General features: G+C 45.2%; 1 protein-coding gene across 10 annotated transcripts in view; it reads left to right on the top strand.

The window, feature by feature from the left end:
• The window catches only part of DIP2 (disco-interacting protein 2), a 349,848-nt gene that overhangs the window by 223,783 nt on the left and 112,394 nt on the right, over window positions 1-13,671 (top strand). For all 10 annotated transcript variants that reach the window (XM_070531319.1, XM_065449303.1, XM_065449311.1 and 7 more), the window contains one exon: window positions 5,055-5,178. In XM_070531319.1, coding sequence (XP_070387420.1) covers window positions 5,055-5,178 — 124 coding nt within the window. The remainder of the gene's footprint in view (window positions 1-5,054; window positions 5,179-13,671) is intronic.

Below are 13,671 nucleotides of genomic sequence, written 5' to 3'. Positions count from 1 at the left end.
ACTCTATTTTATAGCTGTTGCATGCATTTCTATTGTAAACATTGTGGATCTGGCAAGTAAAAGCCTTGATTGATTAACACATTACTAAATCTTCAATGGAATTTACAGTTACAGAGTGTACCATGGTGGGCAAAGGCTAAAATTTACTTCATTCATAATATGAGGGTTCTCCTTATCATCTTATCAAATTCTGAGTGAGAAAAATCTGAGGAAGCAAGGGGCTTGATTTTTTGTAGCAACCATATTGAGCCAACAGACAATGAAGCCATCGAAAGCATTGGATAAATTAATTGTTTTCTTTTAATTCAACTGTGGAATTTATTTATTTAATTATTTACAATATCCTCAGTCTCTAGAGACAATGCATAGGAGAGTGGTCATAGAAAAATGTTAATACAAAAGATTCTTGTTTATAAATTTATAGCTTGTACTAACATGAAATTCAGAAGTTTTCCATGCTGATAAAAGTAAGTAAGCACAAATAATTGTAATTATTACAATGTAAACTAATTAACCACAAAATAATGCAATCCAATCCAATACAATACTAATTCCAAATTAAATGAGAAGAGTTATGCAACAATAGATAGGAACTAACTGAATGTTACAGATTGCGCTAACAAATTGTGGCTTTCGATAGAAGCCATCTGGGCGGGAAGACAATTCCATGATTTTACTGTTCTGGGCACGTACAACTGCAAAAAAGCATGCGTACAACACAACGTGATTCCAACTTTGTAAGAGTGGTCGAACCGCAGAGAAATGTACTGAGGAGGAAGAATAAGTTGATCACATAGGTGAGGATTGTAGTACACTTTATGAAAAAGGCTTAACTCTTTCCTTGCTATGGGGAAAATAGATGTTTTTTGTAGGTTATGGCAGATTTCTTTTTCTGAAGGAAATACTGCACTAAATATTTTATGCAATACATAGTCAAAGAGCAGAATGAATGCACTTTTCACGCATAAAAGTTTTATTAACAATATGTATGTTATAAAAAGACATAAATTGCCAGAATCAAGATTCTGGGATGAAATTAAACGAACTTTGTAAGGACATGCTTGTACCTGCTAAGAAAGATATGTAACAACAATTATGAGATATACAAAATGTAATATTGTCTAATAGGCACTATCTCCGAAAAAATCAACATTTTTCATTAAACAGTTATTCCACTACAAAAATTTAACTGCAAGCACTACAGTAGGGCGTGCCGGGCTGCAACCACAGATGTTCCGGGCTGGTTTGTGTCGTCGTCGCTCTCAGAGTCAAAGTCCGACAAATAGGCAGCATCCTGAGACCCGCTGCTGCTCAATTCATCGATAAAATCAGCCACAGACCCACAGGAATCGCAACATCTGCGACCTTTCGAAGCACGCATGCCACTCCAGGAGGTGGCCATCTTTGCTTTCTACTTTGACGATCACGGAACTTCGGAGGCATTCAAAAATTACCGCCTGGCGTGAAAAAAATTCAACTGCTTAGAAAACAAAAATGTAGTTCTCCTCCTTCACAACCAATGGCGTAGTGTGCCCGTGAGCAGTGCGTAAAGTCTCTGAAACGGCGTTTAAAACAATCGATAGTGGGCGGCCATTTTTGTTTTCTACTTTGACGATCGCGAAACATCAAAGCGCGTTCAGAAATCACCTCCTGGTCAGAAAAAAGTGAACTGCTTAGAAAACAAAAATATAGTTTTCTACCTTCACGTACAATAGCGCAGTGTGCCCGTGAGTGGCGCAGAAGGTCTCGAAAGCGGTGTTTCAAACTATCATTAGCAGGCTAACTATGTCCAGTGGGCATGATACGGAAAGAGTTAAACGCAAGAATTTTGGAACGAGACACTAAAGGTACAAGGTTAAGAGTTGATTTTATTGTTATGTTAGCTGCACGCCAATAATTTGATAAGATGAAATGAACTGAGTTTTTTATTATTTCTACTGCACAGGTTAGGTTTTCTTGACATGGATCCCACAGTGTAGCGGCATATTCAAGTTTTAGTCACATTAATGATGTGTATAGAAGTTCTACATGTGAAGGCGATTTAGAGAAGTTGCAGCGAATATAATGATAGAAAATCGCTGTGAAAATGCGGACTTGGGAAGAACACAGGACTTTCCTGTGTTCTACCGAAGTCCCCATTTTTGCAGCGATTTTCTATCATGAACATTTACCAACACGCCTAACTAACACCTAACGAATATTACCAAGTATGTGGTTAGCATTGTTTATAGAAGAGGTAATGTGATTATTACAATTTATGTTATTTGTAATGTCAACTCCTAGATGCCTGTAGGAAGACACAGATTCTGATGTTGTAATCGAGAGTTCGACGGGAGGCGGTCTGGTCAGAACGAGACATGACAAAGAAAGATGTACACCGACCAAGTAAAGCTTATTAAAACACCTAAAGTTTCGGCTTCCGTATAGAATCCGAAGCGTCTTGTCTTTCAGTAAGTTTTACTTGATCGGTGTACGTCTTTCTTTGTCAGATTCTAAGGTTATTTGGCTTGTAGATAGGGACTGGTTTAGTCGTCCTAGAGACACGTATGAACTTACACTTACTTACATTTAATTCCATCAACCATGTCTTACGCCACAATGACACAGCGTTCAGATCAGATTGTAGAGTGGCTAGATCACTATCACAAGTTATTTTACTAAAAATTACACAGTCATCAGTAAATAAGTGAACATTTGAAGAAACACAAGAAGGTAGATCAGTATTATAAATTAAAAAAAAAAAGATGCATGCCAACAACTGAACCTTGCAACATGCCGGAATCCACAGAACTGCATCGTGAGATAGTATTGTTGGCCGAGACAAACTGAGAATGATTAAAGTGGAAACATTCAATCCAAGCCAGTAGTATACAGTTGACTAAGGAAGAACTGTCAAGAATACAATTCAGCTTGTGAACAAAGGTTACTAGTTGTGTCTCACTTGATTACGTTGTATGGAATCCCTGTTGCAATGTTGCAAAGAATGATTTAGATTCAAGAAACAAAATGAGATGCAAAAACAGAGCATGTTCAAGAATTTTACTCAGAATGCTTGTCAGAGAGATTGGTTGGTAGTTAAGTGGAATTAATTATGGATGATGTTTAAATTTGCTGCAAATGCTTAATAAAGTAACAGTGAATTGAAACAGAAAGAGAAGACAAAGAGAAGCCAGTGGAAGCCAAAGTCACTACTCTCTCATGATGTGTGGGATGCTCTACCATCTACAGGCCAACTGCAGTGAAATTTTGAACCACATAAAAAGCCTAGTTTACAATAGTGTAGATATAAAGGAATCTTTGTGCAAAATTTGCCGTTTGAAAAATAAGTAGAAGCAACATGAAAAGCTTGTAAATAAGCTGCTTTTGATACTGAAACTGAAAAAAAAAAAGAATTGGAGGACGCTTAAGCTTCACCTTTAAGAGTGGAATGTGATAGCATTCAAAGACCCCTGACTGCTTCTCACATTTCCCAGCAACTGGAGCGTATGTAACCGTAATGTTCACTTGGAAACGCTTGCCGCGAACGCTATGGAACCTCAGCCTCTTGCGTGGGCCGCGATGCGGCAAAGGCGAGCGCCAGCTGGAGTTAATGCAAGGAGCCAGGCGTGTCGCTCTGTGGCCCCCAAGACACCCATCGCGCCGGTGCGTGCAAAATGGCGGACACTGCAGCTGGTCTGTTGACACTGGGGCCGGTCTGTGAATGCCATGGCCAGTTTGTGTATGTGAAGGGGTTTCTTTGAGTTTTCGCGTTACAGAATTGTGTGCTCTCATATTGTCAAATTACAATCCGAGAGCTATCACATCTGTAGGTTGTGTGAAAGTCATAGTATACGATTTTTCTACGTATTTTAGCTTGAGAAATTCAATTAGTTCAGTCAAAGTCTTTGCATCATATGGAAGGCCTGGGTGTAAGTGGTTTGAAAATCTTTTTGCCGATGTGATGTTCAATGCCGGATTTTCTGCGACACAGGCTCCTTAATGATCTCGCATTAAAAATAAAAATGCTGCCACTACTGTTTGGCATATGTGACGCATAACCTAGAATGCTCAACTCCATGGGATGACCTCCAAGATAAGATTGCGCCCATGGCTGTCCATGGCAAGCCAGAGCATACTAGCTCAGGCCGACCTGTCTGCCTTTCCTCAAAGAAATTCTCTCCCCACCCCACTTGTTTGCAATGAGACCCTAAAGCTGTTGCGTGGATCTTCGTGCAGTGTTTTAAATGATAAGTGATCTTGTAGCAAGGCAGAACGTTGGGCAAGTTGGTCCAGATTCATGATGGGAAAAGTGCAACTTTATTCTTTCCATATGTGTTAAACTTGCATTTTTTTCACCAGCGATCTTGTGTTTAAAATTGATCCCTTCTTTATGATAACTGTTGTTTATGCACTAGTCGCTACAGGCATGGTGCCTAAATATACTGAAATAAATATTCCTTCTATAAATATATGAGTCCGCATTTGGCTATTTTATATTGTGACGTAGTAGTGACGTTGAATAATACAGATGCAAAACTGTGAATGATGAAAGTAACCTTTTATTGGGCCAGCTTGTGCCCACAAAAACAAGTTACACTCAAGGCACAGCAATAGTGGCAAACATGGTTGGCGATCGTCAACATCTGATCTGCGGGTCAAGCGCATTGGCTTTTATGCATGAGCCCTCGAAGGTTGCAGAGTAATCGCTGGTACCCGAGTGTCTTCCAGAAAGTTCTCCACAATTCGTGTCGCACATGCAGTCAGATTATGCAAGGTTTGGTGACAACAGACAGCAGAAAGAACCATCGATAGCATTAAAAAAAACTTCCGATACGTGCAGGCACATCCCGCACTGAGCTATAACATTTGTTAGATGGCGAAAAGCGGTCACCCGAAAAAGATAAACAAGTATGCGTGTCAATATACGACTCAATATTCTGTACTTACTATTCGCATTTGATTCATATTTAAAAATGTTGATATTTTCCTGCCTCTAGTCCTTATTGTTACATTTCGCCATTGTAGCTTCTTTCTCCATCTGCTCATGTATGATTCACTGTCTGCGTTTGTGACAGGACGCTGGCTCCCAGCAGATAGGCTTCCTGCTTGGAAGCTGTGGTGTCAGCTATGCACTCACCTCTGAAGTTTGCTACAAGGGGCTCCCGAAGACTGCCACTGGTGAAATTCACACATTCAAGGGTGAGCACTGTTGTTGTGAGCACTTAGGGCAGGTAGTGACGGCAGATCCGGATCATGAGACAGAAATAATCAGAAGAATAAAAATGGGCTGGAGTGCGTTTGGCAGGCATTCTCAGATCATGAACAGCAGGTTGCCATTATCCCTCAAGAGGAAAGTGTATAATAGCTGCGTCTTACCAGTACTCACCTACGGGGCAGAAACCTGGAGGCTTACGAAAAGGGTTCTACTCAAATTGAGGACGACGCAACGAGCTATGGAAAGAAGAATGATAGGTGTAACGTTAAGGGATAAGAAAAGAGCAGATTGGGTGAGGGAACAAACGCGAGTTAATGACATCTTAGTTGAAATCAAGAAAAAGAAATGGGCATGGGCAGGACATGTAATGAGGAGGGAGGATAACCGATGGTCATTAAGGGTTACGGACTGGATCCCAAGGGAAGGGAAGCGTAGCAGGGGCGGCAGAAAGTTAGGTGGGCGGATGAGATTAAGAAGTTTGCAGGGACAGCATGGCCACAATTAGTACATGACCGGGGTTGTTGGAGAAGTATGGGAGAGGCCTTTGCCCTGCAGTGGGCGTAACCAGGCTGATGATGATGATGATGATGACTGTTGTATAACACAATGGTTGAACAATGATTGTCGCTGAAGCCAATTTTAACAAGGGTTCTTCATCAGGGCAACAACTGCCACCCTGACAAATACCCTTGTCAAGGTATTGGCACTTTAAGTCCACAGCTTCATATGTCTTGTTTGAATATCTACCATAGTGGGACAAGAAAGTGCATTTCAAGTGTGGGAAAGGGGATGTTTTTTACTTGCCTTTCCTTCAAAATTTATATTTTGGCTTTACTTTGTATTCTCTCTCTCTTATCTTCTTTTGGACACTCAAGTAAACTGTTGTAGAAGTTTATGCAGTGAAGTCTGCATATTGTGACGCAGCAGTAATCACGGCTTTCATTCCGCGTCAAAAGATTAGGCGAACCGACCACGCCCACAGCACGGAGGACACTCGAGAGCCAGCCCCACAAGCGATGATGAAGAAGAACCCCACATGAACCCCATATGATGATGATCGTGTACAGATGACAAAGAATAGCTTATAAATTCCCACACTAATGTCCCCTCGCGCGAGAGCGGCCATCCTGGCCGCAATTCAAAGGGGCGGTGAACGTCTCGTGAAAGGCTTCATACGGGAAACGTGGACAATCTCAGCGGCGCGGCAGCGGCGGTCATTTGGAACAATAACTGGTTCCACGCGATAGTTAACTGGAGAAGTCTGCTCCAAGACTTTGTAGGGGCCGATGAACCGAAGCTGAAACTTGTCACACAAGCCAGGAGTACGAACTGGTGTCCGGAGTAGCACTTCCTCGCCAGGGGGGAAGCACACGACACGATGAGAGGCGTCGTAATGCTGCTTGCGGTCCTGTTGCCGTGCTTCGGTGTTGATGTGGGCGAGCTGGCGACAACGCAGAATGCGGGACACATATTCTTCGCAGGAGGAAGGACATTGATGGACAGTTGGCGCGAAGAAAGAGACGTCAAGACAGGAAGAGGGCGAACGACCATAGACAAGGTAGAATGGCGAGTAACCGGTCGTGCGTTGAACGGCGGTATTATATGCAAAGGTCACGAATGGTAAAATTGCGTCCCAGTTTGTGTGATCCGGGTCAATGTACATGGCTAACATGTCTGACAGCGTGCGATGAAATCGCTCTGTGAGGCCGTTGCTTTGCGGATGGTAACTGGAGGTAGTCTTGTGGGTTGTTCCGTAGGCTCTGAGTACTTCGTCTAGTAGTTACGAGAGGAACGCTTTTCCGCGGTCGCTCAGGAGGATGCGAGGAGCACCGTGACGCAGTATTAAGGATTGAAGTATGAATGCAGCAACTTCAGAGGCTGAGGCAGAACTCACACAAGTTGTTTCGGCGTAGCGTGTCAAGTGATCAACGGCTGTCACAATCCATCGTTTAGCGGTGAGAGTTGCAGGAAGTGGGCCATATAGGTCAACTCCAACGACCTCAAATGGTTGCGACAGACAAGGAACCGGTTGCAGTTGTCTGCTTGGAGCTTATGTAGGGAGCTTTCGACGCTGACATAGAGCGCAGGAAGCGACATACCTCGCTACACTGGCGGACAATCCAGGCCAGTAGAAGCGCCCTTTGATGCGGTCATAGATGTTCTGGAAACCAAGGTGACCAGCAGTCATGTCGTCGTGAGAAGCCTGCAGGACATGAGCACGTAGAGAGCGTGGCAGAACAGGAACCCAGCGTTGACCGTCAGGGTGATAGACATGACGGTATAGGACGCGGTTGTCAATCTTAAATTGCGTCAGCTGCCGACGAAGGCGGGCGTTAGGCGGGCGCAAAGCTCCTTGAAGGTGGTCTGTGATGCACCGACAGTAAGAGTCGGCAAGTTGATGAAATTGGAAGGATTTGTTGTCGTGTGGAGGCATCTCGTCGACAGTGGCCAACAAGAAAGCATCTGAGGAGGGATCGAGCGAAAGCTTGTCACGGATGGTAGTTGGAGCTCCATTGCATGGTGTCATAGGAAGCGGACAGCGAGAAAGCGCGTCTGCATCTTGGTGTTTTTTCCCGCACTTGTAGGTAATGGTAAAGTCGTATTCTTGCAAACGAAGAATCCACCGACCAAGTCGTCCAGACAAGTTCTTCAGCGTCGAAAGCCAGCATAATGCATGATGGTCTGTAACGATCGTAAAGTGGCGGCCGTGAAGATAAGGTCGAAACTTCTGCACAGACCAAATGATAGCTAGACATTCCTGCTCCGTGATGGTGTAATTCTTTTCGGCGTTTGTCAGAACGCGACTTGCGTATGCGACGACCCTCTCACCTAAAGTGTCGTCTCGCTGTAGGAGAATGCCACCAATTCCGTGACCACTAGCATCCGTATGCAGGAGGGTAGGAGCAGCTTCATCAAAATGGCGTAGTACTGGTTCAGATGTGAGAGCGCGCTTCAGATGGGTGAACGCAGATTCACATTCGGGAGACCACACAAAGGGAACATTAGAACCCAGTAATTTGTGCAGAGGTGACGCTATTGAGGCGAAGCCCCGTATGAATCGCCGAAAATAGGAAGCGAGGCCTAAGAAACTACGCAAATCTTTGGTCTTTTCGGGACGAGGGAAGTGCTGAACTGCGGAAACCTTGTCAGGATCAGGACGAATGCCATCTTTGCTCACAATGTGACCTAGAACTTTGATCGTCTTGCTCGCAAAATGGCATTTCTTGGTGTTTAGCTGAAGTCCAGCGTTGGCAAGGCACGTGAGAACTTCATCCAGACGTTGCAGGTGCTGAGAGAAGGTTGACGAGAAAACAACAATATCGTCGAGATAGCACAGGCAAGTCTTCCACTTTAGGCCACGAAGAACGGTGTCAATCATGCGCTCGAACGTTGCGGGCGCATTGCAAAGGCCGAATGGCATGACATTAAACTCGTAGAGCCCATCTGGTGTTGAAAACGCTGTTTTCTCCTTATCGTCCTCATGCATAGGTATCTGCCAGTAGCCGGAACGCAGATCGATGCTGGAGAAGTACTCGGCACCCTGCAGGGAATCCAAGGCATCGTCTATTTGCGGCATAGGGTATACATCCTTGCGTGTGATCTTGTTAAGTGCTCGGTAGTCGACACAAAATCGAACAGAGCCGTCTTTTTTGCGAACCAAAACAACGGGGGAAGACCAAGGGCTAGCAGAGGGGTATATTATGTTTCGTTGGAGCATGTCGGTGACGTTCTCGTCAATGACTTTCCTCTCGGCTAGCGATACGCGATATGGTCTACGGCGCACGATGGATGTACCATCTGTCTCTATCCGATGCGTCGTAATCGAAGTCTTTCCCAACGAAGATGAATGCGCGTCAAGGGAAGCTTCATGTTTTTGGAGCAAAGCAAGCAATTGTTGTGACTGCGAAGGTGTCAGGCCGGAACTGATGGCAGCTGCAAGAGCTGAAGGAGATGCGGCCCGTCCGGTACAAGGACCTTCAGAGGAAGCTGGTTTAAAGGAAATAACAGATATAGACTCTGATGCAGTGGCGCAAGCCAATGTAGTGCCTTTAGGGATGAGAATCTTTCCGGATGTCGGGTTTGTAGTGTAGAGAAGTGCAGAGCCATGATCAAACCTAACGTGCCCTGATGCAAAGGCTATCCCTCTTGCAAGACAGCGTGCAGATGGTAAGACGAGCACGTCGCCGCAGTCAATCACATCAGACGTGATAGTAACGATGCTTTGATGGCGAGGAGGTAACGCGGTATCTGCTGCAGCAAGGAAGTGAAGGGGTGTGTCATCTGCATGAAGTGAATAGGTCGTGTCGGTCATGTGGAGAACGTGTTGTCCACAGCAGATGGAGACTGAGGCCGTAGAAAGAAAATCCCATCCCAATATGAGCTGCTGGGCACACGAACTTAGCACTGCAAATTGTACGTGATGTAGAAGTCCATCGATGGAAATATGAGCTGTGCACATGGCGATAGGTCGAATGGAGGCCCCTTGAGCAGTGAGTAGCGTAGGTCCATCGTAGGGGGTCGTAACTTTCCGAAGTCGCGAACACAAATCACGGTGAATGACTGAAACACTAGCACCAGTGTCTATTAAAGCTTCTACTTGTACACCTTCTATTACAACCAATATCACATTGTACGGACGCGATGGAGGAATTTCTGTCCTGTCGTTCGATGCAGCTTTTCCTCCAAAAGCTGCATAATTCAGTTTTCCGGACGATGCTCGGCGAATTGAGAAGCAGGTCTCAGTGGGGGCGTAGAGCGGCGAAGGGGTGACGGCGAGCGGCGTCTCGCAGGACGGTAAGCCGTCTCGGATGCTACAGTAGGCGATGGAGAGCGTCCGCGCGGTGGACCATAAGGACGGCGTTGGTCATGGAAGCTCCCTAGACGTTGGAAAGTAGCTCCGGGCGAAAAGTCATCCCGTTCGTATACGTCATATCCGCGACGCTCGTCTTGCTGGCGCTTGCGGCAAAAACGCGCTATGTGGCCGCGATAGCCGCAGTAGTAACAGATGGGACGAGGAGGACGCCACTGCGGATAGCTGGTTTGGGTAGGTGCGCTGGTAGTCATGGAAGCGATGTGAGCCGGTGTTGGTTTTGGAGGCATTGGTGGGACGATGACTGGAGTAGCTGCGGCTACTTGTGCGTACGTCGATGAGGCCCTAGGGGTTAGAGGGTCCGTGTACGCTGCACCAACCATGGATGCCAATTCCTCCTTGATGACATCTCGCAGATTGGTATCGGAGGCATGAGAAGGCATAGGTCCTGCGGCTAAGCCAAGATACTGGAGCTCTTCTCGAATTATTGCGCATATCATTGCTCGTAACGTAGGGTCGTCGGCAGTAGTGTGTGCAGTGGTGTCCGGCTGCAACGGTACTGATTCGAGTTCGTCAAGGCACTGGCAAGTAGCGACGATATCAGCGACGGTAGCGGGGTTCTGGATGGCTAAAGCATTGAAAGCAATAGCTCCGATGCCTTTGAGGATATGGCGAACCCTGTCTGCTTCGGTCATGGCCGTGTTCACGCGTCGACAAAGAGCAAGCACATCCTCGATGTACGACGTATAAGATTCACCGGGTTGTTGCTTGCGAGTGTCGAGCGTCTTTTTTGCGAGGGCAGAACGAACAGCCGGTGTGCCGAAGATTTGGCGGAGCTGCTGTTTGAAAGCGCCCCAGTTCGTGAAATCAACCTCATGGTTGAAAAACCAAGTCTTCGCGACGCCTGTCATATAAAAGGCGACGTGACGAGCTTCGACGCATCGTCCCAATGGTTAGCCGAACTCACTCGGTCATAGTCGTCCAGCCAATCCTCGACGTCTTCACCGCAAAGTCCAGCAAACAGATGGGCATCACGCTGGTGCCCACTGACAACCCAATACGGAGAGGCTGGGGTAGTCGAGGCCGAGATGGTGGAAGTAGAAGTGCCTGTTGGCTCGTCCTGCGACATGCTGGCGGACAGCTGGCACAATCGGCGACCCGATCGAAGCTCCAGGAGGTTGAGCGGGGAGTCAGAGGACGGAGGACCGAAGAGCACACTCCACCACTTGTGACGCAGCAGTAATCACGGCTTTTATTCCGCGTCAAAAGATTAGGCGAACCGACCACGCCCACAGCACGGAGCACACTCGAGAGCCAGCCCCACAAGCGATGATGAAGAAGAACCCCATATGATGATGATCGTGTACAGATGACAAAGAATAGCTTATAAATTCCCACAATATAACAAACTTGGATAAAGCAAATTTGCAGTATTTATGCTGCAGCACTTTTTGTTTTCTTCCTGTGCATGCGCACGTGCACTTGCGCGCTTATCGTAAGTCGGAATTTTCAGTGCTTTTAATTGACTTTATCTTTCAGATGAGCAGTTATCATTTGTTTCTTTGTTTTGCAGCTATCTTTTTTCACCCAAATACACACAACTATTTGGGCGACTGTTTTCTTCAAAGTTTACTTCTTATGCAACTTCTGCAGTTTTCCTAGTTAGGGCGATGTACTATATCCCTGTTTGTATTCTATAGTGGTGCAAAATTGCTGTAACTGTTAACTGCACAAACGTATGGCTGAGTTAGTGCCATTACAGATGTATATGCAATTGTAGGGACTAGCCATGCAACTCAGCAAATATTCACAAAATGTGGTGAAATGTGTTGTCAGGTGGTAACACAATAACTACAGAGAGAGCATGCTTAATGGTTAGTACATTAGACACATACTAACACAATTATAATTAAGTTTGAGATGACCATATAGCTTGAAAAAAAAATGTTGTTTCACATATGTTAATTTTAACTGATATACTTCAATGCAATAAACAAAAATTCACTTTTCAAACTTTCCTCATATAAAGGTATACTAAATCCGTGTTGAAAAACTGGTGAAGCTGAGCCATGCATTTATTAATGAATATTGAACACAAGACTTTTTGTGTGAATGCATTTTCTATTGTCAAAAGTAATTTCTTGAATTAGTTCTTGTTGGGCTGCTTATTCTTATTCTGCATGTCTGTTTTTTGTATTTATATATATGGTAACTTGGCTAAAGTTGCTAAGCATGCATTTTTGTTTATCTTTTGACAATGTCAATGCCACATGAGGCTGGAAATAAGCCTGTGTGTGATGAGCACTTAGCAGAAGTCTGTTATGCATAATTGCACATCTATAAAAATGTTGGATGTTAAACAGATGATATTTTACTGTGTGGTTTGTTAAATGCATTCTTAGTTCCATCTCAAAATGTGGGAGCTTTCCTATTAAAGACGTACAGACATAACATTCTTGACATACTCATTTTTTTGTATAAAGTGAAGGCCCTCCAAATCGTAGAGAAGATACTGGCAAGAATTTTAGCATTGTAAACATAGTTACCGTAGTACTACATGTTTCTACAAGCTATTTTCAGTACCCGGGTGGTGGATCACATCACAACTCGCGGCCTCGCTACATTCCTGTTATCAGTTGCCGCACACAAGTATGGCCACAAGAAATACATACAGCATTCTTGTTTTCTTTTTCTTTTTTTTATCAGCATCATTATACCTGGCCTTAGTGCTTCACAACATCGGGAAATTTTTATGGGTCGTGATGCCATGATGATGTTAACCACACCAGGTGCAGCATTTTGAGACCAACTTTAGTATCAAATCCCAATCTTCCCAATCTTCATAATTGCTCAGTGTCATCCTTTTACAAAGTAGTTGATGTATGTAGCAGAGTTTCAGCAGCTTCGGAGATACAGTAGAACCTCATTGATACGTTCCCGTTACGTACATTTTCCTGGCACCAACGTTCACAATCGAGAACACAAAAAATGACCCAATTGAGCTACGCTCATTTTTTACCGGTTCATACGTTCCTGGAAAACAAGATTTTTTTCGGCATTAACGTTCAGTACATCGCCAAACTGCGATCCTATGATATGTTTTCTGGCTGCTAGGTCCTATGCAAACAAGAAAATATGCGTGGTGTGCGCGATCAAGAACAATATATAGCTGCCTGCCACTGCAGCTTCGCCACAATACTCACCCGCCCGTCTCGCGTGAAAACACCGGCGCACACTCAGTTTCTCATTTCGGTACCAGCAAATCTTCTCCGAGGTCATCGCACGTGGCATTCACAGCTACCACCGCCAATCCTATTGCCATAAGCATCTTCGCCTATCTGTTTCCAAGCGCATGGTGCCGTCGGAAGTGTAGCGCATTTTACAATCCCCTTCTGCAAAACTACCCCGCCAGGTGGAGCTGATCTGGATGCCTGCGCACTCGGGAAACCCTGGTAACGAGGCCGCGCTCGAGGACTAATAAACCGGGCGGCGGCAGAATCAGACCAGGTTGACTTGAGAGAGCGCATGCATACCTTCAGCGAGCTGATGCAGGCCTATAGGGCCGAGCGCCAACTCTACCCCCCACCACATCAGTCCCTTACCCACCACCACCACATACTGTGGCGCCGCCTGCAGACACGAACACTCCCCACCCCCTTCTGCTATC

The sequence above is a fragment of the Dermacentor albipictus genome, chromosome 1, assembly GCF_038994185.2.
Source record: "Dermacentor albipictus isolate Rhodes 1998 colony chromosome 1, USDA_Dalb.pri_finalv2, whole genome shotgun sequence".
In the NCBI taxonomy this organism is placed as follows: Eukaryota; Metazoa; Arthropoda; class Arachnida; order Ixodida; family Ixodidae; genus Dermacentor; species Dermacentor albipictus.
Note: the sequence above shows the minus strand (reverse complement) of the source record. Positions and strands in the feature narration are given on the sequence as shown.